Raw genomic sequence first — 27,981 nt, 5'->3', positions numbered from 1 at the left:
AATCAGAAGTAGTATTCTTAAACCAATAAAATGTAATAAATAAATAAATCAATCAATATCTTTATCGTGCCAAAAAACACACAAGGGTTCAATATGGAGTAGATGAGAAGACAAAAAACCAAAAAAGAAAACAGCAAAAAGAAAGAAAGAAGAAGACACTCACAAAGAAGACTATACTAATAAGAATATATTCAAATATTTCTACTAACACATAGCATGATGGAGGCTGTTTGTCCTATCAAGCTTAGAAAAATAGCTACCAAGACGCCGCTCAGCCACGGTTAGTGGCCCAGTTAACCCGTAGGCTGACACTAGGCTTTGTTTCTAGCGCATAGGGGTATACACAAGAGAAATTTCGTGAAACGAAAATATGCGGATCTAATAGCAAACACATTCCAAATTGACGTAAATATGAGGACATGAGGCATCGGACGAGAATACGCCTGCTGTAGCTAGCTTTACAGCGAACTATCACACCAAACGCTTTTGTAAGTTTCTCACTTAGATGAGAGATAAGATGAAAGATAATGTAATTGCAAGACTAAATTATCTGTTGAATGTAATTCCAAGGAAAAAAACAAAAGACATTGGTATAGCGTAGCTATTAAGGTTATCTCGGCACATCTGCATGTGTCACACATCAAACATTGGATTTTTACTATTTATTTTTGTGCAAAGAACAATATTATCCTTGTTCGACAAAGTGTTTTCTGGGATGCCTTGAATTAATCTAAGGTCTATTGAGTTTAAGAATATGAGAATTATCCCGTTTTAAATTGAATCCCCAAGTAAATCCATGGTGGTAAATCCTTTTTCCTGTAGGTTTCTTTTCTTATTGTTTCTTTTTTCCAGCCGGACGAAGTTGCGACTCCATCAACTACTCGGAAAGAGCTAACCCTTCCAAGCTCAGTTTTGGATGTTTCAAAGAGAACCATCAACACTGTAAGTGAATAAATAAAAAAAAACAAGTTTTTTTAAATGAAAGTAAGGACCGACATTAAAACTTAAAACGAACAGAAATTACTCCGTATATGAAAGGGGCTTTTCCTCCTCGACACCCCGCTCCTTACGCTAAAGTTTTTTATTGTTTTAAAAAGTAGAGTTGCGAGAAAGAATCAAACTTTAGCGCAAGGAGCGGGGTGTCGAGGAGGAAAGCCCCTTTCATATACGGAGTAATTTCTGTTCGTTTTAAGTTTTAATGTCGCTCCTTACTTTCATTTAAAAAAACTTGTTTTTTTTTATTTAATTTCTGAAAGTTTTTGAATTAATGCATGTCTGATTTTGGCTCTCCGTGCATAAATTACTAAAATGAAATTTGCATATTAATTCTTTTTTTGGCTAAATGGCTTTCTCTTAGTTTTGATCAGACGATTTTGAGAAATAGGGGGTGGGGAAGGAGGTCTAGTTGCCCTCCAATTTTTCGGTTACTCAAAAAGGCAACTAGATCTTTTAATTTTTTACGAACGTTTTTATTAGTAAAAAAAAAAAACATAACTTAAGAATTAACTTACGTAACAAACGTACATAACTTACGTAACTTACGTTACGTTTTATCCCAATTCTTTAAGAATGACCCCTGAATCAGAAAGGCCGTAGAATAAATTGTTGAAATTATTTAAAAATTTTTTAGCATAAAGAGCGAAGTATTTATCTCCTCCTAAATATCTCGCTCTTTATGCTAAAGTATTTTTAGAACCCTTCATATGCGTAATAATCTCTGTTCGTTTTAAGTTTTAATGCTTCTCCTTACTTCCAATTGAAAAAACTTTTTCATGTTTATATTTTCATTTTTTTTTTATAGTAATGCTAGAAAGTCCTGCGCCCTTTTCATTGAATTTCTCTTCCCCTATGAAATACTCCTCCAAGGAAAGATCCTCCCATATAGCCAACTCCCCTGAACTCCACACCCAAACCAAAAAAATCCCCCTGATAACGTCGGTACACTTCCCAGTAACCATTACTGTATGTAAACATTGGTCAAAGTTTGTAACTTGCAGCCCCTCCCCCAGGGACTGTGGGGGGTAAGTCATCCCCAAAGACATAGTTATTATGGTTTTCGACTATGCGGAACAAAATGGCTATCTCAAAATTTTGATCCGTTGACTTTGGGAAAAAAATGAGGGTGGGAAGGGGGCCTAGGTGCCCTCCAATTTTTTTGGTCACTTAAAAAGGGCACTAGAACTTTTCATTTCCGTTAGAATGAGCCCTCTTGCAACACTCTAGGACCACTTGGTCGATACGATGACCCCTGGGGAAAAAAAAAAACAAAAAACAAATAAACACGCACCCGTGATTTCTCTTCTGGCAAAAAATACGAAATTCCACATTTTTGTAGATTGGACCTTGGAATTTTTTCTAAAGGGTTCTCTGATACGCCGAATGCGGTGGTGTAATTTTCGTTAAGATCCTATGACTTTTAGGGGGTGTTACCCCCTATTTTCCAAAATAAGGCAAATTTTCTCAGGCTCGTAACTTTTGATGACAAAGACTAAATTTGATGAAATTTATATATTTAAAATCAGCATAAAAATCCGATTCTTTTGATGTATCTTTTAGTATCGAAATTCCGTTTTTTAGAGTTTCGTTTACTATTGAGCCGGGTCGCTCCTTAACAGTTCGTTACCACGAACTGTTTGACTATTTTCGATCACAGTAATGGTAATATATAGTTGCGAAATGTTCTCCAAACATGAAACACATTTCATAGCGCACAATTCGGGAAGCTTCACAGACCGCAAACCATCATAGCCATGGAATCAGTTGCTACTTGTTTTTCCGTTGAAAACATTTGTCATTACGCTTGCGTGAAGGCGGGGTCATGAAGCTTATTTAGCTTTAGATCTGTGTCAAAAATTTCCAATGAAAACGATGGCATTTTATTATTGACGATATCAAATTAACTGTTAATCATATTAACTATGACTATAAACTGATGAAGATTGCTATATGAAAGTTTCTATATGAAAAACTGTATAATCTGACAGAGTAAAGAAAGCAAAAGATTTAAAAAGGAGAAAAAATAAAATGACATAAACTCCTATAAACTTCAATTTAAAGGACAAACTTTTAAACATCTATTTCGTTGTGTCAACTGTCTTAAAAATATAGCTTCTTATAACCTTGTCAAATCCCAAGATTGTCTTGCTATCAATGACTCAAGATCCATTTTTGAGATGGGCTACGTATATGTTCATTTCTAATTCAACCTATTGACAAGTCCTACTTTTAAATAGATACTTAATATGCTCATGAGTGGTCTACCTTAAAATGAATCTTTGTAACATTATTTTGACCTTTTTTTTATGTCGTTACATACAACGAAGGAAGAAAAACAAAGTGAATCTGTCATCCTCCTAATCATATTATCACTTTACTCCAGACAAAGAAATGTACCCTGTTATAATATTTGGCACCAATTCTAGATTTAATACATAGCAAATTGTTCGTGATAATAAACTATAAGTAAATAGCGACTCGTGCCAATAGTGAACACAACTCTTGAAAAATGGATTTGGATAATTATGTGTAAATCAAGCACATCTGCTTTCCATGTTAATCCTAAAATAAGTGAAATTCATTAAACTAAAAGTTATCAAAACAATTAAAATAGCGACAAAAACCCCACTGCCTTTCCATATGTAACGAACACAAAGTATGAACAATAGGTAAATTTCTTTCCAATATGGTGGAATTCAATTCAGAGGATATTTCGGCCCTATGTCCAAGGGCCACAACACGAGAAAATACATATATATATATATATATATATATATATATATATATATATATATATATATATATATATATATATATATATATATATATATATATATTATATATATATATATATTATATATATATATATATATATATATATATCTAGCAGTGCTGAAGACGACCCTTGGACATAGGGTCGAAATGTCCACTGAATTGAATCCACTGTCTTGGAAAAAAAAATCCCTATTGTTTCTACTTTGTGTTTTTTTAATATCAAATTAATTACATTGAAATTTGCTCATGAAAAGTGATAATTTGCGTAGTTTTAGAAAATAAAATTAAACAGCCAAAAAGAGACGTAATTTCAATTAAAATTACATCATCAAATTAAATATATCAGAAAAATCAACAGCTGATGTTTAAAGCTCCTATATACGAAAATGTGAAATTTCGCATTTTTCAAGCAGTTCCTGGTAACCGAAAACTCTAAAAAAATGGAATTTTGATACCAATAGTTACATCAAAAGAATCACATTTTAATGCTGATTTTAAATATATAAGTTTCATCAAGATCAGTTATACCCATCAAAGTTATAAACCCAAAAAGAACCTTTTTGTAGAAGTTTCAAGCTCCTATTTGCAAAAATGTGGAATTTCGCATTTTTTGCCAGAAGACAGATCACGGATGCGTGTTTATTTGTTTTTATGGCACTGGGTATTAACCAAGTGACATATAGCAATCGCAAATTCTGTCGGTCTGTCTGTTGGTCCCGGTTTTGCTACTTTAGGCACTTCCAGGTAAGCTAGGACGATGAAATTTGGCAGGCGTATCAGGGACCGGACCAAATTGAACTAGAAATAGTCGTTTTCCCTATTTGAACATCTGGGGGGGGGGGGCGTTAATTCGGGAGAATAGAAAAAATGAAGTATTTTTAACTTACGAACGGCTCATCAGATCTTAATGAAATTTGATGTTTGGAAGGATATCGTGTCTCAAAGCTGTTATTTTAAATCCCGACCGGATCTGGTGACATTGGGGGGGGGAGGGACCTAAAATCATGGAAAACACTTATAGTGGAGGGATCCGGATGAAACTTGGTGAGAAAAATAAGCACAAATCCTAGATACATGATTGACATAATCAGAACGGATCCGCTCTCTTTGGGGTAATTGGGGGGGGGGGGGGGGTTAATTCCGAAAAATTAGAAAAAATGAGGTATTTTTAACTTACGAACGGGTGATCGGATCTTCATGAAACTTCGTATTTAGAAGGACCTCGTAACTCAGATCTCTTATTTTAATTCTGACCCGGATCCAGAGTCATCGGGGGGGGGGGACCGGAAATCTTAGAAAATACTTAAAGCGGAGAGATCAGGATGAAACTGGTTCGGAAGAATAAAAACCTGTCTAAGATACGTGACTGACAGAACCGGACCGGATCTGCTCTCTTTCGTGGAGTTTGGGGGGGGGGGTAATTTGGAAAAATGAGGTATTTGTAACTTACGAAAAGGTGACCAGATCTCAATGAAATTTGATATTTAGAAGGATCTTGCTTTAAAGCTCTAATTTTAAATTCTGACCAGATCCTGTGTTTTTGGGGGGAGTTGGAGGGGGAAACCTGAATTCTTGGATAACGTGAAAATTGGGGTATTTTTATCTTACGGATAGGTGATCGGATCTTAATGAAATTTGATATTTAGAAGGAATTCATGTCTCAGAGCTCTTATTTCAAATCCCGACCAGATCTTTTGACATTGGGGAGAGTTGGAGGGTGAAATCTTGCAAAACACTGAGAGGAGGAATCGTGATGAAGCTTGGTGGATAGAATAAGCAAATGTCCTCGATACGTGATTGACATAGCCGTACTGGATTCGCTCTCTTTGGGGGAGTTAGGGGGAGGCGTTCAGTGATTTGGCGAGTTTGGTGCTTCTAGACGTGCTAGGACGATGAAAATTGGTAGGCGTGTCAGGGACCTGCACAAATTGACTTGATAAAGTCGTTTTCCCAGATTCGACCATCTGGGGGGCTAAAGGGAGAGGAAAAATCAGGAAAAATGAGGTATTTATAACTTACGAGTGGGTAATCGGATCTTAATGAATTTTGATATTTAGAAGGACATCGTGACTCTGAGCTCTTATTCTAAATCCTAATCGACATTAAGCCTCTGATTTTCCTTTTAAATCAATCTATTGATTCTTAGAATTTTGTTAGAGCTCATACCATATGATCTCTTAGCTCTTCTTGCTTCGTCACAAGTGCCATATGAGCTCTTAGCTCTTGTTTTGTTTTGTTTGTTTTTTCCCCAGGGGTGATCGTATCGACTCAGTAATCCTAGAATGTCGTGAGAGGACTCATTCTAACGGAAATCAAAAGTTCTAGCGCCCTTTTAAAGGGACAATTGGAGGGCCCCTAGGCCCCCTCCCACGCTCATTTTTCCCCAAAGTCTTCGGATCAAAATTCTGAGATAGCCATTTTATTCACCATAGTCGAAAAACCTAATAACTATGTCTTTAGGGACGACCTACTTCCCCGCAGTCCGCGTGGGAGGGGCTGCAAGTTACAAACTTTGACCTGTGTTTACATACAGTAATGGTTACTTGGAAGTGTACAGACGTTTTCAGGAGTTTTTTTGGTTTAGGGAGGAGAGTTGAGGGAGGGGGGGGGGGGTTACGTGGAAATATTTTCCATGGAGAAACTTCTCATGGGGGAAGAGAATTTCAATGAAGGGGGTGCAGGATTTTCTAGTATTATTTGAAAAAACAATGAAAAAATAAATATGAAAAGTTTTTTCTACTGAAAGTAAGGAGAAGCATTAAAACTTAAAACGAACAAAAGTTATTACGCATATGAGGGGTTTACCTCCTCCTTATACCTCACTCTTTACGCTAAAGTATTTTTAGTCATTTCAACTATTTATTCTACGGCCTTTGTGATTCAGAGGTTATTATTAAGGAATTGAGACAAAATTTAAGCTTTAGCGTAAAGAGCGAGGTATCGACGAGGGTTGGACCCCCCTCATATACGCAACAAAAACATCAGAATATAGAAGTTCGTTACGTAAGTTAATTTGTAAGTTACGTATATTTTTTACCAATGAAAACGTTTGTAAAAAATCAAAAGTTCTAGTTGCTTTTTTAGGTAATTAAAAAATTGGAGGGCATTTAGGCCTCCTCCCTTGCTAATTTATTCTCAAGATCTTCCGATTGATTGCAATTAATTTTATATGCAAATCTCGTTTTAATTAGTTATGTTCGGAGAGCCAAGATCAATACATGTATTGATTCAAAAATGTCCAGAAATTAAATAAAACAAAGTTTTTTTTTTAAATGAAAGTAAGGAGCAACATTAAAACTTAAAACGAACAGAAATTACTCCGTATATGAAAGGGGCTTTTCTTCCTCAACGCCCCGCTCTTAACGCTAAAGTTTCTTACTGTTTAAAAAATAGAGTTAAAAGAAAGAGTCAAACTTTAGCGTAAAGAGTGGGGCGTTGAGGAGGAAAAGCCCCTTGCATATACGGAGTAATTTCTGTTCGTTTTAAGTTTTAATGTTGCTCCTTACTTTGATTTAAAAAAACTTGTTTTTTTAGTTAATTCCGAGAAGGGTCACAGATCCGTGTTTAATTGTTCCTGGTTTTTGGTGTTTTTTACTTCAAAAGTTATTGTGTCGACCCAGTGACTGTAAAATAGTGGGAAAGGACTCATTCCACTGGAAACTATAAGCTACAGTCTCATTTTCATGTGATAAGAGAGATCAAAGAACGGTGAAGTGGCTTCTTTGCGATTTCGCTGTGCAAAACTGCAAATTTGGTGTAAAGACGGCTAAAATACTTTCGATTGAAAATTCTGTGACTATTTTTAAGCTTCGTTTGATGGAGCTGAAGCCTTATTTGAAGTCTTATTCGTTTATGTAAAGTGGCGCAGAGTTATGCCACTGCTTTCGTTCCATTAATGTGGCAGCAAAGTATTTGAGTGCCAAAAACGAGCAGAATTATAGTAGGAAACGATCTTGAAATAGTTGGATTCTAAAGTGTCTGTCTAAATATTTATCTAACTAATGTTTAAAACTGTTGAGGTAGGAGCTGCTCACTTCAGTTTTGAGTACATACTCGAAAAAATGAAAGAAAAACTGGGGGATGAAAATACTCAGCTATAAGCTACAGCTATTTTAGGACGCAAAATTATTTTTAAATGGATTGGGAATCATTCCTTTTATGTCTAAAATTTCTATTATAAGATCAATCTCAGAATTTTTACTCAAATCTATCGTTGTCGTCCCTTCCTGATGCCTAATAAAGCGATTGGTTTGGAAACAACCATATTGAATTTCACAGACTTTCATTCTTTTCTTTAAATTTTTTGTGAACGTGGGAGGGAGGTCAAAATTTCCGGATTATCTCATATTTGACGGATATCTTGTCACAGCGAAAATCACTTTTTATAGCCATTTTTTTCATTTTGTTTTTCTTGTTCAAAATGGTGACAAGTTTTTCCATAACACTGACGAGCAAGAACGTCCAAAAATAAATGGAATTACCTAAAGAACGCTGTCAAACTTCGGAATTCCACTTGGGGTCTTGATGGACGCCAACCACTTCCAATAATATAGGGTTATTATACCCCATTAATTAAAATCAATCGTGTTTCTAATACTGATCAAATGATTGTCTAGACTGAGCAACAATGTCAATATATCAGGTTATCCACCCCTCGAAATCTTGATGAGCTTGATGAAAATTTTACGCTGCCAAACATATTCAAGTTGATGAAAAACATGAAAAAACATATTCATTTGCACGAAATATACAATCCGTGCAAATGAGCTCTGGGGGATTGCGTCACCCTAAAGACATTGTTATATGATTTCCGGACTATCGGTAACAAAACGGCTATTTCACAATTTCTATTGAATGTGTTTTGGAAAAAGAGGATGTCAAGAAGGGAGGCTAGTTGCTCTCTATCATGTTTGACTTTCAAATGGGAACTAGAACTATACGTTTCAAAATAAATGAGCCTCTTCTAAAGTTAACACGACTACCCCTTTCATAAAAAGTTTATACATCCCTGAGTTTTAGCGTACAACCATTAACCCTAGACTCTGCAGGATTCTGTCCACTCCAAGGGGCTTATTGTATAATTTTTAGATAATTTTTGAATAAATGACAGTCTCAAAATATTTATTAGATGTATTTGTGGAAAATAGAACGCAGAGGGGGTGGGGGCTATTACTTTGACACTTGAAGAAGCAACTAGGACATGTAATTTCCAAAAAAATGAGCCCCCTCTGGAGTTTACCCTTTCCATAAAACCTTATATGCCCTCGAGGCATAATTTATAATCGTTGCGATGAAGGCCCTGAGGGTAGGTGAATGGAAACGCAGTGTGGTCTAAGAAATTATTTACACATTTTCCAGACTTTCCAAATACACTGAACAAAATGTCTATCTTCAAATTTTGATTAGACGTGTTTGGGAGTTGATGGGCTTGGGGGGGGGAGAGGGGCTCGTTGCTCTCCGAAAACTTTTGACTATTAAAACGGCCATTGAAATTTCCAATCGAATAAGAATGTTTCGAAGTTTCTATGAAAACAAATAACAGTCTCAAAATTTCTACTAGATACATTTTTGAGATATACGAGGTGTCGTTGGGAGCGGATATCCGCCCTCCGATCACATTGAAACTTAAAAAGTGTACTAGAACTTCTGATTACCAATCTGTTGCGTTCTTCCAAAGTTTATACGACCACCCTTTCTATAAAAACATAAAAACCTTATATGCCCCCAGGAAATAATTTACAACCCTTTTCCCGAGGGCGGCAGGGGAAAAGGGGGGTCATCCTTAAAGACACAATTTTAGGACCTTTTAATTAATTTGAACGAAATGGCTATCTAAAAAATTTTATTGGATGTATTTGGGGAAATGATGGGCGTATGAGGGGGGTTAGTTCCCCTCCAATCACTTTCGATTATTAAAAGGGACACTAACCCCTTCAATTTTGAATTGAATGGGCCTTTCTGAAGTTTTACGACCACAAATGGCCATGTCAAAATTTCAATAAGATTCATTTAGGAAAAATACGAGGTACGGGGATATGTATCCACCCTCAGATCACTCTGAATCTTAGAAAGGGCATTAGAACTTCTCATTACCAATCTAATGAGCTTCCTTCGAATTATACGATCACCCTTTCTATATAAACCTTATACGCCCTAGGGCACAACTTAAAACCTTTGCCCCGAGGGCTGTGGTGGAGGGCTTGACATCCTCAGACATAATTTCCGGATTTTTCAACAACGTTGAACAAAATAGGTATCTTAAAATTTAGATTGGATGTGTTTTGGGGAAATGGTGGTCACTGGAGGGGTGTTGGTTGCCCTATGCTCTTTGCTTAGGCAGCGCTATTGCGCTGCCTGTGACTACATTTAGGGTTTCTTTACCGATGGACTTTTCTGGTAATCTTCCCCTCTTGCCTCCTAGTTTTCCCCATCTTAGGCAGAGGTGTCACTAGTCGAACAGTCATAGGTGTGGGGGATAGCACGGGACTACCGGGCCATTTACATGATACCCTCAATAGTTCAGGATGATTTATTTTCCTTTTAAGGTTTAATGTCACTATTTACTTTATTTTGAAAAAAAATTTTTCTCTTATTTATGAGTTTTAGTATCTTACTTACCCCGTCCCCGACCCCTGGACTTTACATTAGAGCTTAAGTTCTCTGGAAAAATGCTTCGAGAACAAGAGCTTTAATAGTATGTTCACTTTCCAATATTAAAATAAGACTTTTCTAAATAAGAAGGTTGAACACAGTCTTTCAATTTAAGATAAAATTTCGGCTATCTCAGAATATTTGGCAAATAAAATTTTTATCCTTTTAGGGCCAAATATTTTTTGGGGGGACGACGCAACGGAATAAAGGAGTATTGTACTCTAGTTTATTTCTTTTCCTTCTTAAAAAAGGGCAATAACTTCAAACTTTTGGTCGAATAAGCCCTCTGAAGATCATCTACGGCCAACAGTTCGATACATTGATTCCTGAAAAAAAAGCATCGGTGACCATTCTTCTCCGGAAAAATACCGAATTTTGTATTTGCGTACATAATAGTTTCAGATGTTAGGCAGTAACTCGAATATGTTTGGCAGTGTAAAATTTTCATAAAGCTCATCAAGATTTCGAGGGGTGGATAATTTGATATATTGACATTGTTGCTTAGTCTAGACAATCATTTGATCAGTATTAGAAACACGATTGATTTTAATTAATGGGGTGGCGTCCATTAAGACTTAAAGTGGAATTCCGAAGTTTGACAGCGTTCTTTAGGTAATTCCATTTATTTTTAGAAGTTCTTGCTCGTCAGTGTTATGGAAAAACTTGTCACCATTTTGAACAAGAAAAAAAAAATGAAAAAAATGGCTATAAAAAGTGATTTTCGCTGTGACAAGATATCCATCAAATATGAGATAATCCGGAAATTTTGACCTCCTTCCCACGTTCACAAAAAATTTAAAGAAAAGAATGAAAGTCTGTGAAATTCAATATGGTTGTGTCCAAAGCAATCGCTTTATTAGGCATCAGGAAGGGACGACAACGATAGATTTGAGTAAAAATTCTGAGATTGAGCTTATAATAGAAATTTTAGACATAAAAGGAATGATTCCCAATCCATTTAAAAGTAATTTTGTGTCCTAAAATAGCTGTAGCTTATAGCTGAGTATTTTCATCCCCCAGTTTTTCTTTCATTTTTTCGAGTATGCACTCAAACTGAAGTGAGCAGCTCCTACCTCAACAGTTTTAAACATTAGCTAGATAAATATTTAGACAGACACTTTAGAATCCAACTATTTCAAGATCGTTTCCTACTATAATTCTGCTCGTTTTTGGCACTCCAATACTTTGCTGCCACATTAATGGAACGAAAGCAGTGGCATAACTCTGCGCCACTTTACATAAACGAATAAGGCTTCAAATAAGGCTTCAGCTCCATCAAACGAAGCTTAAAAATAGTCACCGAATTTTCACTCGAAAGTATTTTAGCCGTCTTTACACCAAATTTGCAGTTTTGCACAGCGAAATCGCAAAGAAGCCACTTCACCGGTCTTTGATCTCTCTTATCACTTGAAAATGAGACTTTAGCTTATAGTTTCCAGTGGAATGAGTTCTTTCCCACTATTTTACAGTCACTGGGTCGACACAATAACTTTTGAAGTAAAAAATACCAAAAACCAGGAACAACTAAACACGGATCTGTGACCCTTCTCGGAATTAACTAAAAAAACAAGTTTTTTTAAATGAAAGTAAGGAGCAACATTAAAACTTAAAACGAACAGAAATTACTCCGTATATGCAAGGGACTTTTCCTCCTCAACGGCCCACTCTTTACGCTAAAGTTTGACTCTTTCTCTTAACTCTATTTTTTAAACAGTAAGAAACTTTAGCGTTAAGAGCGGGGCGTTGAGGAAGAAAAACTCCTTTCATATAAGGAGTAATTTCTGTTCGTTTTAAGTTTTAATGTTGCTCCTTACTTTCATTTAAAAAAACTTTTTTTTAATTTAATTTCTGGACATTTTTGAATCAATGCATGTATTGATCTTGGCTCTCCGAACATAAATAATTAAAACGAAATTTGCATATAAAATTAATTGCGATTAATCGGAAGATTTTGAGAATAAATGAGCAAGGGAGGAGGCCTAAATGCCCTCCAATTTTTTAATTACCTAAAAAAGCAACTAGAACTTTTGATTTTTTACAAACGTTTTCATTGGTAAAAAATATACGTAACTTACAAATTAACTTACGTAACGAACTTCTATGTTCTGATGTTTTTGTTGCGTATATGAGGGGGTCCAACCCTCGTCGATACCTCGCTCTTTACGCTAAAGCTTAAAATTTGTCTCAATTCCTTAAGAATGGCCTCTGAATCACAAAGGCCGTAGAATAAACAGTTGAAATTACATTGGTAATGGGATTGGTATTGAATTACTAGGATTGGTAATGAGAAGTTCTAATGCCCTTTCTAAGATTCAGAGTGATCTGAGGGTGGATACATCCCCCTGTACCTCGTATTTTTCCTAAATGAATCTTATTGAAATTTTGACATGGCCATTTGTGGTCGTAAAACTTCAGAAAGGCCCATTCAATTCAAAATTGAAGGGGCTAGTGTCCCTTTTAATAATCGAAAGTGATTGGAGGGGAACTAACCCCCCTCATACGCCCACCATTTCCCCAAATACATCCAATAAAATTTTTTAGATAGCCATTTCGTTCAAATTAGTTAAAAGGTCCTAAAATTGTGTCTTAAAGGATGACCCCCCTTTTCCCCTGCCGCCCTCGGGAAAAGGGTTGTAAGTTATGTCCTGGGGGCATATAAGGTTTTTATGTTTTTATAGAAAGGTTGGTCGTATAAACTTTGGAAGAACTCACCAGATTGGTAATCAGAAGTTCTAGTACGCATTTTAAGATTCAATGTGATCGGAGGGCGGATATCCGCTCCCAACGACACTTCGTATATTCCAAAAATATATCTAGTAGAAATTTTGAGACTGTTATTTGTTTTCATAGAAACTTCGAAACTTTCTTATTCGATTGGAAATTTAAAAGGCCGTTTTAATAGTCAAAAGTTTTCGGAGATCAACAAGCCCCTCCCCTCCCCCAGGCCCATCAACTCCCAAACATGTCTAATCAAAATTTGAAGATAGACATTTTGTTCAGTGTATTTGGAAAGTCTGGAAAATGTGTAAATAATTTCTTAGACCACACTGCTTTTCCATTCACCTACCCTCAGGGCCTTCATCGCAAGGATTATAAATTATGCCTAGAGGGCATATAAGGTTTTATGGAAAGGGTAAACTCCAGGGGGGGGGGCTCATTTTTTGGAAATTATATGTCCTAGTTGCTTCTTCAAGTGTCAAAGTAATAGCCCCCACCCCCTCTGCGTTCTATTTTCCACAAATACATGTAATCAAAATTTTGAGACAGTCATTTATTCAAAAATTATCTAAAAATTATACAATAAGCCCCTTGGAGTGGACAGAATCCTGCAGAGTCTAGGGTTAATGGTTGTACGCTATAACTCAGGGATGTATAAACTTTTTATGAAAGGAGTAGTCGTGTTAACTTTAGAAGAGGCTCATTTATTTTGAAACGTATAGTTCTGGTTCCCATTTAAAAGTCAAACATGATAGAGAGCAACTAGCCTCCCTTCTTGACATCCTCTTTTTCCAAAACACATTCAATTGAAATTATGAAATAGTCGTTTTGTTACCGATAGTCCGGAAATCATATAACAAAATCTTTAGGGTGACACAATCCCCCAGAGCTCATTTGCACGGATTGTAAGTTATGCTCGAGGGATATAAGGCTTTTATGGAACGGATACTAGTATAAACTTTGGATCGAATGAGGCTTATTTGATTAAAGTGGGAAATTTTAGTGCCCTTTTTAAGAGTCAAAAGTGAATGGAGGGAAGTCAACCCCCCCCCCTAAGCCGATCATTCCCCAAACCGTATATGATTAAAATTTTGAGAGAGCTATTTTATTCAGCATTATTGTAAGGTCTAGTACTGGGAATGTCAAACACCCCACTGTCTTCAGGACACGGGCTTTAAGATAGGCACTTCGTTCTTTAGTTACACGTAACATATTTTATTGAGAAAGGCAGGCATGTTTAAATTTTAACTTTAAATTGAGAATAACTGAGTATATTAATTTGGAGAATTCACGAAATAATAAGCGAGATGATCAAAAAGGAAATATTTGCACGCTGTCAATACTACTACAACAACCGCCACTACTACTACCACACTACTCCATTTATAATATTGAGGGGAAATTTGAAGTAAATCCAAATGCCCTGTGTGCATGCACATTGTTAAAATAGCTTATCTCAAGGTTTGATTTGGGTATCAAGTTGAAACTTTCAGAGAATACTTAAAGGGGAAGATCATGCCATCAAAAGGCAATATGTGCATACTACTGTTAATGCCACTGTTACTGCTACATTTACTACTACCACTTCTATTGCAACTACTTGTAGCGCTAACTGCATTGAGATGAAAATTTCAAGAAGTGTATAAACATACAGACTATCAAAAGGACATATCAGCAATATCCTTGCAATGGCTAATTGCATTAAGTTGAAACTTTCAGGACTTGATGAGAGGGATGTTCAACTGACCAAAAGGCTATAGGTTAATACCACTGCTGCTAGTAGTACTACCGTTATTCAATAATAGCGCTTGTAATATCAATACTAGTACTGTGACTACTATTACAACCATGCCTAAGGGTACGAAGTTAAAATTTTCAGGAAATTTTGATGGGGGAAGATGAACTGACTCAGAATCTGCCACCTGTATGCAGGTTGTCTAAAGTGTGTAACAGCAAAATCTTAGGAACAGTTTGGTGTAAAAATTGAAACTAACAGAGCTTGTTGTCAGTGATGTTAACAGCTGCTATTAAAACTAAGGATATTAAGGCGATAAATTTTGGATACAACCAAAAGAAAAATTTTGCCTAGTAATGCCACTGCTTCGACTCATTTTAACGCTATTAAAACTACAGATTTTAAGGCGATAAATTTTGGATATATAGAAACTGTATGGAACTAAATCGAAACAAACTATGCCCACACAAGTTGTCAAGCGGACACATAAGAAATTCTTCAGAAATGGTTGATGATATATATTAAGCTGAAACTTTCCGCGTGGTTTGAAGGGGATGCTGATAAAACCAAAGATGCTATGCGCATGCTGCTGCTAGTGCTGTTTCAATTACTCCTACTGTGCCATGTAAGGGTATTAAGGTGATGCTTTTGAAGAATATTTAGGCAGATGTTGAAATAAAAAACTAAAAAACTATGTGCATGTGGACTTTCAGAAAGTTTACAAAGCAATATCTGAAGAACAACTAATACTATTAATTTAGACTTTCAAGGGTAAGTTGTGGGGTATTTTGGACTAGCCAGAAGGCACTACGTGAATACTTTTAATATTACCACTATAGTTCATGTAACTAATAACGCTCAAGGTATTAAGGTGAAACTTTTAGGGAACGTTTAGAAGTTTCAGTTAAATGAAAAACTTCACGCATGCAGGTTTTCAAAACGGCATATAAGCAATATCATAGGCAGCACCACTCTATAATAGCTAAAAATATCATTGAAACTTTTAAAGGAGCACATTCAATCTAAAGTTCTTGTGCCCTTTTTAAGAGTTACAAGATATTGGAGGGCAAGTAACCCTTTTCTCAAGCCACTTCATTTTCAAAAGGCATACAGTCAAACTTTTGAGACAGCGATTTTGTTCAGCAGAGTAGAACGGTCCAGTAACTAAGTCTTTACGGATATAAGGCTTGTCAACACCCCTTCCAATTATGAAGTTGGCCCATTATGCTTTGAAACTAAATGTTACTATAAAATTAATCAAAACTCATTGCGTTTATGGTTACAAATCAAAACGCATTGTGTTTATCGTTGCCAATAAGAGACCTCAGCAATATGTCGAGAACGACTGGGAGTAATAAGTTGATACTTTTGGATACTACTTTTACTACTTCGGCTCTTACAAATTAAATAAAAAGAGTTTAAGTGTATCCAGGTTGTCAAAAAGCATAGATAGAATCTTTTGGGAGTGATATTGAGTTTTATTCTTAAGGTCAAGTTCAGAAAATATAAAATTAAGTTAAAAAATAATATTGTTTGTGTCAGGATTATAAATTTTTGAAAAGGTTTCTCCAACATACAAACAGCAACCTATACTTTGGATTCTTATAGAAAACAACTGAAAAGATATAAAATATTATTTTTTGCGTGAAAAAGACTATGTAAATAAATAACGAACAAAAAAATAATTTAAATTTTTTTTTGACAAACTAAGTTTCTCAAAGAAAAGTAAAGAGCTCCATTAAGCCAAAAAACAATTTGCGCTTTATTGAAAACAAAATACGTTTTAAATGTTATCACTTTTCTCGCTTTCATAAATAAGAAATTATCAAAACTTTTAAGGAATAAATATCAATATATGTTAATTAAACTGACAATCCACTGTCATTTTTTTTCCTTCAGTAAAGCACAAATTGTATTATGGTCTTGAGAAGGCATGGAGGTTATCAGCCCTACTCATGTTAATTTTTGCTCGTTTTGAGTTTGACTTTGCTATTTGTTGTAATTTCTGTTCGTTTTGAGTTTCATTTATTTATTGATTTGTGGTAATTTTACGCTTGGAAGATCATTTGACTTTATTTTTGCTCATTTTTGGCTTAATGGAGCTCTTTACTTTTCTTTGTAAAACTTTTTTTTGTCGATTTTTTTTTTCAATTCATTAAAATTAAAGTTGAACATGAAATAAAAAAAACAATTCCAAAAGGTTAATGACATCATTTTATTAACGCTCCCATTTTTCAGCCCTTGTCTCCTACTGCCCAGAAGAAGCTGAACAAACCTCCTTCTACACCATCATTAATACGGAAGGAATTCTTAGGCAAAGTTGGGAGTCTCGGGAGAAAGATAATGGGCTCTGTTTCAGATCTTCGTTCACCAAGTACAACCCGTAAAAGCATTATTTCGCCACCAGCGAAAGCTGGCCAATCACAATTCTATGCTCCCAAGGCTTCGCCTATCAGCATACTAAAAAAGACTCCGTCGACCAGCGTAACACGAACTGACAGCGGTGTTTCTTTGTCATCCTACCAGTCAGATGAATCTAGGATTCGCGCATTTAATCAGCCTTTGGAGCGCCGAGGGACTGAAAACGCTCCTCAATATTTAGGAGAAGATTGTGCCAGCAGTCAGCAGAGTCTTCTAGATTTCCCAGAGGTAATGCGTTATCATGATTTCACAATGAATTCCCTTAAAATCATTAATTCAGTTGATCATCTTACTTTTTTTGCTTGTTCCAAAGTAATAATTGAAAAATCTCACTAAAAAGGCCTTAGTCTAAAATTGAAATCATGCTTTTAAGATGAAAAAAAGCTCTAAATACTTTTTATATTGCAGTGCCAAACATAAAAGTTACCAAGAAGCGTATTAAAAATAAATTATTTCATGTTTTAGATATTGTTTATAGCAATTATTTTTGACTAGAGACGTGGTTTCTCAGGTGTTTTCAGATAAAGCTTTAGATACAAAATCTAATCTGTTATTGCTAAGCATAGTTATTTCTGGAAAAATTTGGTCTACCAAATGAGTGTTAGATGCTTAAAAGCGTTACTATCAAGGATACTATTCTGACTTAAAGAATATCCTATAGTTCTTCCCCCTTCCCCCTTTTTTGGTAATTTCACAGATTTCATGTTTTCTCTAAAATTTATTATTATTTTTTTTAATTTAATATTATTTTTTGATTGATATGAAAAAAGTTACTTTCACTATGAATGCTTCATGACAATTTATATTTGGCTTTGAGTTTTTTTGTCAACCGTAAGCAATAAATTGTCATCATCACCGAGGCGCATCTCAAATTTTTCACGTTTTTCTTATACATGAGCAACATTATAGTCATACTTTTTGATAAGATCTGAGTAACAGACGCTTACACCACCAATAATCAGTAAAGCTGGGGGGATTTATTTTTCAAAGACTTTGGGGGACATTTGTTTTTTTCGATTTTTTCAATGAAGTTACCCAAGTAAATCCATTTTCAGTTAAATTACCAGCCCCCACCCAATTGACCCCTTTGCCGATAATGTATCTTGTCCGTTGTTTGGTGACTTAAGCAATGTTAAACTTTCCAAAAAAAAAAGATTGACCAATAAGAGTAAAGAACCGAGGCTTATTCTTTTTTCTAATTCGAAAAGATGGAAGCTTATAAGAGTAATTTTTTCTATATACATAATGAATCTGGTGAAAGATAAAAAGAAATAGCAGACGATTTTTCAGATCAAATTAGAGTCGATGTAGACTTTTGAAACCTTTTCCCTGCTCATTAATAGATGCATAATATGTGTGTATTAATTGATAGATTTGTTGATAGATATCTATAGATGTATTGATAGATTTACCGTGTCTACTTTTTATTATAAACCTGTCACTTAAAAAGGGCATTTTCCCTGATTAGCTAAAAGTTGCGAAAGTAATACCACTTCGTAAAGGTGGCCCGAAAAAGACGATTGAGAATTGGAGACCAATTTCGGTCCTTCCATTGTTTTCGAAATTATTAGAAAAAAATCGTTTATAAGCGTCTATATAGTTTTCTACAGGCTAACGGTTTGCTGAGTGAGACCCAATTTGGATTTTGCAAAGGACAGTCGACGACAAATGCTTTGCAACAACTTGTGGAATCAATTAACGTTGGTATGGACAGAGGTGAAACACCTCAGTCTTTGTTTATAGATATTCACAACGCTACTAAGTCGGATTGAGTCGTTAGGTGTCCTTGGAAACTGCTTCAAGTGGTTTGAAAGTTATCTCATCGGGAGATCCCTCCAAATAGTGCTGAATGACGTGCGCTCAGCAGCATTTCCAGTGACTTGGACTACCACAAGGATCAGTATTAGGTTTGCTGCTTTACCTCATCTATGTTGATCTCATGCGTCTTTATTTCGAATAAGTTAGATTAATGTGACATTCTCGACACTATTTCGGATGTCTGTTTTGATTATTTTCAGGATTCTAAATAAATTCTCAGCTGGTACATTGCTAAAAGGTAAAGAGAAGATCAGTTATATGCGCTTGTGTAATTCTTGGTATTTGATTTTGCCACTACGAGTCTTCAGACTAAATATCTTCATCCAGTACTGCTCAACTGACAGGTCTTCGGCTTGGGGATCTCCCAAATGAAGCCCTAAAGTTCTAAGGAACTGAATTAACTGATGGCGTAGTACCAAAAAAATTTTGTTGCAAAATCTTTGTAGCTTTCTGCTTATCCGGAGTGACGCCTGCTAGGGCCTGGTCTTTTGGAAACAATTTTCTTAGGAGAGGGACCAAGCTCTCCGCAATACTTAATGGCATATTATGTTCAGCCAGAAATATGCAGATGCGTGTTCAGTTTCTTTGGAATAACTGCCCACACAGTCAGAAGTTTTCAATACTGCCACTACCAACCTTTGCTTCAATTTCATTGCTTGCTTTTATATGCTGCTTGGTCGGAGCATGCCTAGTCAACTGTGATTTCCCACAATATTCATACTTCAAACTGAACCTAGAGTGCTGGACATAAGTATTTTTCTTTGACTTGTTTGACACTCTTTTCTATATCCAATTTTTCAACATTGGTAATTGAAGCCGCTTTTCAACAGACTTTTGGTCGGCGTTCTTAAAATCCTTACTCTACCCCAGATTTTCCTAAGAATCCTTACTTTACCCCAGATTTACCTTTATCCCTAGATTCAAAATAAGTATCCCTAAAAGAAGTAGTTTCTCCCTAAAATTGGGTAGTCTCCCTAAAAGTGGAGGCGCTGGTTTCAGTGTATGAATGGTTGAACCCCTGATGTTGTTAGGAATTTTTTACTAAATTAATAAGAAGGCCAGATGCTTCCTTGGGCGTAAATGAGTTATCTATGTTGTAAATCGTTAAATACCAACTATGGTGAAAATGTAAGTCTATTTTAGAAAATTTTTCGAATGCACCTAAGTCATACTCAGAACTGTGTTCAAGGGGAAAGGGTTATCAAGTTCGAATCCTTTCTCTCGCTCAGAATTTTGTCCGACTCGTACAAAAGTAACAAAACAAATGTAAACAAATTTGATCATGCTTTTTATAAAGTCTGTTTTGTCCTCCCTGTCCAACCTAAAATACCCCCCTCCCGAAAAGAATCCCGAACACAAAACCGGTCGTACGCGTCTACCAATCATGTGTCTGATGATTCTTGGAAAAAAAAACTAAATTGATTGGCTGTAGCCGTGTATATTTCTGTTTTTTTTTTTTTTTTTTTTTTATATATAAGTCTGTGGCTATGCGTAGGTGTAAGCAAAATTTTACTAAGAAATTCACTCCCCCCCTTCCCCTAACCTGTGGCAAAACCACTATAGGAGACTAATACCATTTGTGAATTTTTGGTAAAAGTTTTATATCTAATGTTTGCTTTGCGCAGCTCGCGTACAGTCATATTTAAAGTAACTTTACACAATTTTTCCGATTTTTAGTACTTTCTGTTGTGATTAGTCACCCAGAAGTTTTTTAGTAATGACAATCTTTTCCCAGGAAAATCCATGCAACAACTTTGAGAAACCCTTTTTGTTTTCTTTCATCAAATTTATGCTAGTATGTTCTAGGATGTAACAAAGCTAACTCCACGACAGCGCTCATGCAGCGTTGCAGGACTTTGGGCAGCAACAGCGACGCCACCCAATGGAAAAGGCTTTGAGATGGGATCGAATTTTGGCTCTCTCGGTCGTCGATTCAATTCATCGAACAGCTCTTTAAATGGGCCACACAAACCCTCTGTCTCTTCTTGGGATTTACAAAATCAACAAATTGGATTTCAGCCAATTGGTCAGGTTTGTATTTAGATTAATTATTGAATAGATCAGTTCTTATTTCGGAAAAACGCTGATAAAACAAGAAGTCTGCTGCGTGAAAAAGGATCGATAAAAGTAGTATGACACTAACTCAACTTTGCCTCTAGGTAACACAATTTCCCCTCTTTAAATTCGCCTCGTGGAATTAATCATATTTACACAAATCTGGAAAAATTTATGCCAGCTTTGCTTCTTGGAGATGTTATCTGTCTTTGCTTTACTCTAATTAGCAATGGATTGGCTCTCAAGTCCTTATTCACTTCCACCAAATTGATCAAGTTTAAAAATCAACGGCTTTTTGAAAAGTCATCCTTCCGAAGTCATCTCTCAAGAAGCAAAGAGCTGAAATACTAGTGCTTATAACACCAAACTGTTGTTTCGACTGTGAGGCTAAAAATTTTGTGCATAATCTATTATCTTTCCGACATTAATAAGGATCTTGATCGCTCCTTGATTGTGTTGCAAGTTTGATTGTGTTGCAAGTTTGATTGTGTTGCAAGTTTGATTTTGAATATTTTGTAGTTCTGATCTTTGTGTTTTCAAATGTGTTTTTACCCTTTTTGCGTGTACTTGAAGTGTTTATGGTCAATCTCTGATGTAGTAGCCCTGAAAACTATTGAAGATCAGAACACAGTCCACAGCTTTCAAAATAAATGTCTAGTGAGAAAAAATTTCACTGACGTTGAATAGGAAATTAAGAATTTCTTCAGATATCCCTGAATGATAATTTGTGCTTACAAATTTTTCTTAAAGATTTTGGGAAAAAAGCCAGACTCCTCAAAAGTGGTTAGCATGTTACTAAAGAAGTCATACATAAATATTGAATGATTAATTCGAAAGCTAATGTTTACGCATTAAAAGCTTGTATCCCTGGCCATGGAGCCTTTCGAGGGGGAATAAGTGTATTGTAATTCCATTTTGAATTGTATTGTGTATTGTATTGTATTGAATAATAATAAACTTCTTCTTCTTCTTCTTCTTTTTCTTCTTCTAAACACATACACGCTTCTTATAAATTGGTCTTGATACCTCCAGAGTAAGGTACCATAAGACAAGAAAATGGACCTCTTCTGGTGGAGAAAGCTAGAAAACATAAGAAGTATATTTTTGAAGTCACCATCGTTCAATAACCTAGTAAGGTTTTTAGTCCTCTATCATGGCAACAACAGCAACCTAACCTAGTAAATACTCAACCACGAACCAAGTTCACTGGAATTTAAAGCTATATTTTCAAAGATATTGTCCAATAAGACAAAACTTGCTGTTGACACTGACATGAATATGGCGACTTGTATCAGAATAATTTTTAATCACAAAAATGAACTTTTGAAAGTCATGGTTGCAGCTATAAATCGCAAAGTTCAGGTCACTGAAAATGGATTTGGGGACTGAAAATAAACAAAAGGATGTCAAACTAAAGACTATCCGGTGGAAATACGTTCTGAGACCATACTGGCTATGAATGACGCATGAAAACAAAGAAAGGAAATAATAAATGAAAAGAGAAAATTCAAATCGGTGAAAAACGATGATTTTATCAGCCAGTAGCAAAATATGAAAAACAAGCAAATATTTTGACAAGGACCTCCGCCAAGTCGTCCTCAGTGCTAAAAAAAAAGAAAAAAAATAGGAAAGAGGAAAAAGAAAAAAAAGAAACAAAGAGGAAACAATAACAAAATCTAACCTTCTTAAGTGAACTCTGCGAGAGGAAAAAAGACACTCTAAAAGAAAGACTCTGGGTGTCTTTTTTCCTCTCGTAGAGTTCACTTAAGAAGGTTAGATTTTGTTGTTGTTTCCTCTTTGTTTCTTTCCTCTTTTGTCTCTTTTTCTTTTTCCTCTTTCTTATTATTTTTTTTTAGCACTAAGGACGAATCATGGAATCACCGTTGGAATCATGGAATCAAATTGGAGGCTTACATCCCCCTGCCGTGAAAATCACAGAAAGTGTCTTTTAACGCTTGTAGCAGTGATGAGTCTTCTCTGTTTCTCCAGTGTTAGTACAATACTGGAAGATTGTATAGACATGGCCGGTTTTTATTTGAACACTAAGGATACAAAATCCCAAAGCAGAAGCTGAAACCCCTCAAGCATGACGTCAAGTCGAAATATAAGAGCACGTTACTAAAATCTCAATCATTGAATATCCAGAACGAAATGTTAACTGTCACTTGAAAACAAGAAAAAGCACATTTTACATGGATAGGATGATATATGCCCACTGAGTGTCTCTTATTTTTCTTCATGTTAGAACGTAAGGTTGTAGAAAAGAAATACAACCCTCTAAATTAAAATAAAAGAAAGTTCTGAAAATGTATGTAACTGCAAGGGAAACACGATCGGCACAGCTCAAGGGCAAGGGTCCTATTATGCAAATAGCCTATTTAAAACAGAGCCCTGGTAGATACATTTTAATAGAAAGATGAGCATTTTAAACGTTTTTGAAACCAGTAGTAAAAAGATTTCCAATCGGTATCATAGGACGGCCGAATTAAAGTTTTTTGGCCCTTATCACATCCGACCCTCACCCAAATTCCATAACAATTGAAATTTTGCATCTTTTTCAACTTCCAACTATCTGCATATCAGTTAAGGGGTGGTTTAAAATGATTAAACGTTAAAAATCATTGTGATCCAAGTAAGGCTACCCAGAATCAAAATCCACTAAGCACATTTTCCAAAGAAATTGTTTGATTTTCACCAAGGTCTGTATTTAACGGTTTCTGAGCATCCTGATTACAAACCTAAAGCTGATATTATTGATTCACAACTAAATGATGAAGTGGTTTTACAAGAACCATCTTTTTTCTATGATTAGATTCATAATTTTAGGCGCAGTCAATGGCGCATGTTAATTGCTCTTCGTGCAATCATGGCTGGAATGGTGGCTGGGATCATCATGGTCACCATCCTTCAGTGGGCTATCCAATGCAGTATCCATGGGATATGGGAATGAGACGTACACCATCAACCCTCAGCATGCCTGGTAGACCTGGTCCAGAGATGATGATGCCTGGCTCTTGGCACCACCCATCCCATATGATGTATCCAATTCATCCGGGGTAAATTTTTCATATTATTCAAATTTTCAGATTTAATCACTTACTTGTATGGGCTTACTTTCCACAGTTGGAAGAAACATACTGAACAAAGAGTAAATGATCCTCTAGAGTTTAGTGGATTTGATGGGGCATTGGTAGTTCAATCTTATCTGTGGCAGTTTTTGTTTTTTTCTGAGCTTAACTCAATTAGTCATTGCAATTCTGTTTGTCTTAGATTTTATTATTCAAAGTAATATCGGTTAGTTTTAAGTTTGATTGGGTATTCATTTGATTTTTGTACTTTTTAAGTATCATGTGTTCATTCGTCGTAATTTCTGTTTTTTGTAGGTTTTAATATCACTCTTTGCTTAAAAAAAAAATTCCGGAAACATTGTATCTAAATGAATTTCTCTTTGTGTTATATTGGAGTTTTACTTTGAGTTAATTGTGTGAATATTTGTGAAGTTGATTTTTTAAGTCTCTTACTCGTACTTATACTTTCAGTCTCACCTCACCAGGCATAAAAAAAACTTGGAATAAGAGTCTCCCATGATGGCAGGTCTTATACTGAGCTTCCCTAAAACTGACATAGGCAACGATGGTGAAAAATATCTAGAGAGTGCACCTGAGCAACTTTGATGGTTCACTATTGAACACCATAGAGTAGAACCGCCCTCACTGTTGATTTTTGTATGGTTATTTTTGTCCATAAACTAGTCTCTCGACGGAACCAAAAATCCTTGCGAAAACCCCGCTTGATTACTAGATAACTTCTGTTGGAATCTTGATCATATCCTCCTTTGCATCCACCTAGGATGTTAGATAGACGAAACTGTATCCTTATCAATCGGGAGACCACTAAGGCTGAGCTGGAAGTCTGCTGTGAAATTCAAATAAATTATTTTTATTTTCTTCGTATTTATCCGTAGGCTGATACTGACTGAGAAATTGCCGCTTCGCCAAGAATTTTGATGAGCTGAGTTTGGGTCCGGTGTGAGAAGGTTTACGTCGTTTACGTAGTCAACATCTGTTAAGTTAATGTTACTACAAATTTCACCTTCATTTTTAAATTCCTGAAGAGTGTGGTTGAGGATCAAATAGCAGAGGACCGGTGAGAGTATACACATCCCGTTCCACATTGATGAGTAACGGTTCCGCATTGGCTCTAACTCGGGATGCATACCCTTCGTAATTTAAATTCAAGGTGTTGACGAACTATTGTAGCATGTCATCTTCAACGAGGATCTTCCGCAAGTTTTTTCGTTCAACGGAATCAAAATTGGCAATGTAGCTCATGAATATGGTGAGGAGGAAGAAAATGTACGTTTTTCATTGTTGCATAATCAAGCAGAGGGCGAAAATCTGTACTGATTACTCTCTGAAGGATAAGAATCCGAGCTTGTTTTCCTGTGTTTGCCTGTATCTCACTGTTTGGAATCTCTACAGTGGTTTGGCGGCAAATAATTTGGCTGCGATATCAATGAGAGATATACTTCAATAATCAACACGCTCTGACTTTCCATTTTTTTTGGAAATGGGGAAGATGAGTGAAATTTTTCTTTCCTTTGGTAAATTCTTGGTTTTCCATATTTTTGTGATTGATGGCATTTCGAAATCAGGTAGGAGGAAGCTTTGGAAATCTCAGGCGAAATGCCACCCTTCACATGAGACTTATGTCGCCTGAGTTTTCAGATGGCGTTAATGATTTTGTCAAGGTCTGGCGGAGACGTGTTTATAATTTATATAAGTGACGCGTTTTCCGCTTCTACAAGTGCATTTACCTTGGGGCTCATAACCCCAACTTTGGCTAAAGTTTGGCTAATGCGCATATTCTATCGGTGCGCTTTTTGGGCCCAATAGGTTGTGGTATAGTCATGTTTATCTATGATAAATAGTAGCTTCATTAAGAATTTGATATGTGCGTCTAGAGTCGTGGTTTTGCGCTGCATTTTCTAGTTTGTAAGTGATTTCTTCCTAGTGATGGGTTATGTTCTTTCTTATGCTTCGCTTGATGCGCTTTCTCACTTGATCTCTCTGCTGTTTGCATTGGTAGCTAAAGGCATATCTCTCTTCAATCATCTCTTGGGATTTTAATCCTCCCTATTTAAGAACTAAAATGTTGGAATATAACTTAATTTTTAAGCAAAACTTAACTATTCAGTCAAAATTTTCGTTAATTCTTAACTATATGCAATTAAAGTTTGATAATATATTCCTTATAAGCCACGGAGTGAAAGAGGAGAGGGGTTTCAAATATACGGGTAGAAAATTTACATATATTTTAATCTTCAATGGGATTGAAAACGTACTGACTTTTAGTCTGTGGACACCCTTGGAAATTGCCACAGCATATTCCATCATTTTATCAAAAGAGTGTTTTTATCTTTAGATCTGTTGTAACAGTTAGTGTTTGAATAAGTACGTAATTTAAACCTGCCATTTTTGAAAAGTCTTTTGTTGATTTTCTTTAAACAGAATCAAATTTATGCCTGTTATGAAATTGTTTCTTTTTCTTAAGGAACATTTTATTTTGTTCTATTTTATAAAGTACTTAAAGGACCAAGGATATAAAGTACTTTTGAATATAAGTATTTAAAACACAGAAAACAAGGACACTTTTACTCCTTGAACGCATCTTAGTTCTATTTATTCGAAAAAATCAACATTTTCGAAAAAAAATTTTGGGTGACTTAAAATTTGGAAATATTTAGGGCAGTATTATACTTTCGTCGGTGTCTTCTGCGTTGAATAAGCAGAACAACCCATTAATTCAGTTTGTCAGTGCTTTTCTTGATTCAAACCACAACAATTAATAACAAGTTAAGTCGAGTTTTAAATACACCTACAAAGGAAAGCTAAGTATTCTTGAGTTCTTAGATACCATGATTTTTAGGTTATTTATACACCACGTTTCTAGTGTTTAAAGTTTGCGCCCTCTACTACCAAAAAGTGCATTTAAAAAAAAAAGCATAAAAAGTGGGTTTTTTCAAAAGTGCATAATTAAAAAAAGTGGCCTTTTTTTTATTTAACCAGTTCAACTCAAGTTCAGTTAACCACTTTAAACAATGAAATTTCATCATCACTGTCCTTGGTATTTTAATTTATCTTAACTCCAAAAATCACTCTTACTTCACCTATTTAATTACAAGATGAAAATTAAATTGTCATTTTTGCAAAAACAAGCTTCTATATAAAACTAAAGAAATTAATAGCAAATGCAATTATTACAGGAATGGTAATCAATAAATGGTGCTGTTAGTGTTGAGACGGGTGGAGGGGAGGAGGAATCAGGTAATCATCTAATTAGAATTGCAAAAACAACTTAACGTAATTTTAAACCCCTAACTACGATAATGCAGAATTTTTCGTTTTTTGTGTCACTTGTGGCTGTTTTTTTATTTTTTTTTTATTCTTAGTTTGTTTTTCCCCTGGGGTGACGCTATTGAACAGGTGGTCACGAAATTTCCTAATGGCTCTCATTCGAGGGGAAATTGGGAGTTGCATAGGGATTTTCAACTTCCATAAGTGATAGAAGCACAACCATTGGAGCACCATTTTTCGTCCTTTGGTCTACTGCTGCCAAACATAACGTCGCTTGATAATCTCAAAGTAGTCATTTTCATGAAAATGGCTGAAATACGATAAAAACATGCTTTTGAAGGTAGCATTAAAGAAGTTGTGAGAATAATAGAGAATTAATACTATAGCTAACGACAGATTTTCATAAAAAGGAATAGTTAATTAGTATTATAGTCAAGTTTGTATAATCTTATCAGT

At 35.6% G+C, this 27,981-nt stretch overlaps 1 protein-coding gene across 3 annotated transcripts in view; it reads left to right on the top strand.

Annotated features, from left to right (window-relative positions):
• The window catches only part of LOC136028127 (E3 ubiquitin-protein ligase lubel-like), a 203,273-nt gene that overhangs the window by 39,558 nt on the left and 135,734 nt on the right, over positions 1-27,981 (top strand). For all 3 annotated transcript variants that reach the window (XR_010617748.1, XM_065705773.1, XM_065705774.1), the window contains exons 5-8: positions 853-942; positions 17,114-17,524; positions 20,921-21,145; positions 23,996-24,225. Coding sequence is in view for 2 of the 3 variants with exons in the window: in XM_065705773.1 (XP_065561845.1) it covers positions 853-942; positions 17,114-17,524; positions 20,921-21,145; positions 23,996-24,225 (956 nt within the window). In the remaining variant the exon portion in view is untranslated. The remainder of the gene's footprint in view (positions 1-852; positions 943-17,113; positions 17,525-20,920; positions 21,146-23,995; positions 24,226-27,981) is intronic.

This window comes from Artemia franciscana, chromosome 6, assembly GCF_032884065.1.
Source record: "Artemia franciscana chromosome 6, ASM3288406v1, whole genome shotgun sequence".
NCBI classification, from domain to species: Eukaryota; Metazoa; Arthropoda; class Branchiopoda; order Anostraca; family Artemiidae; genus Artemia; species Artemia franciscana.
This window is presented reverse-complemented; position numbering and strand designations above follow the sequence as displayed.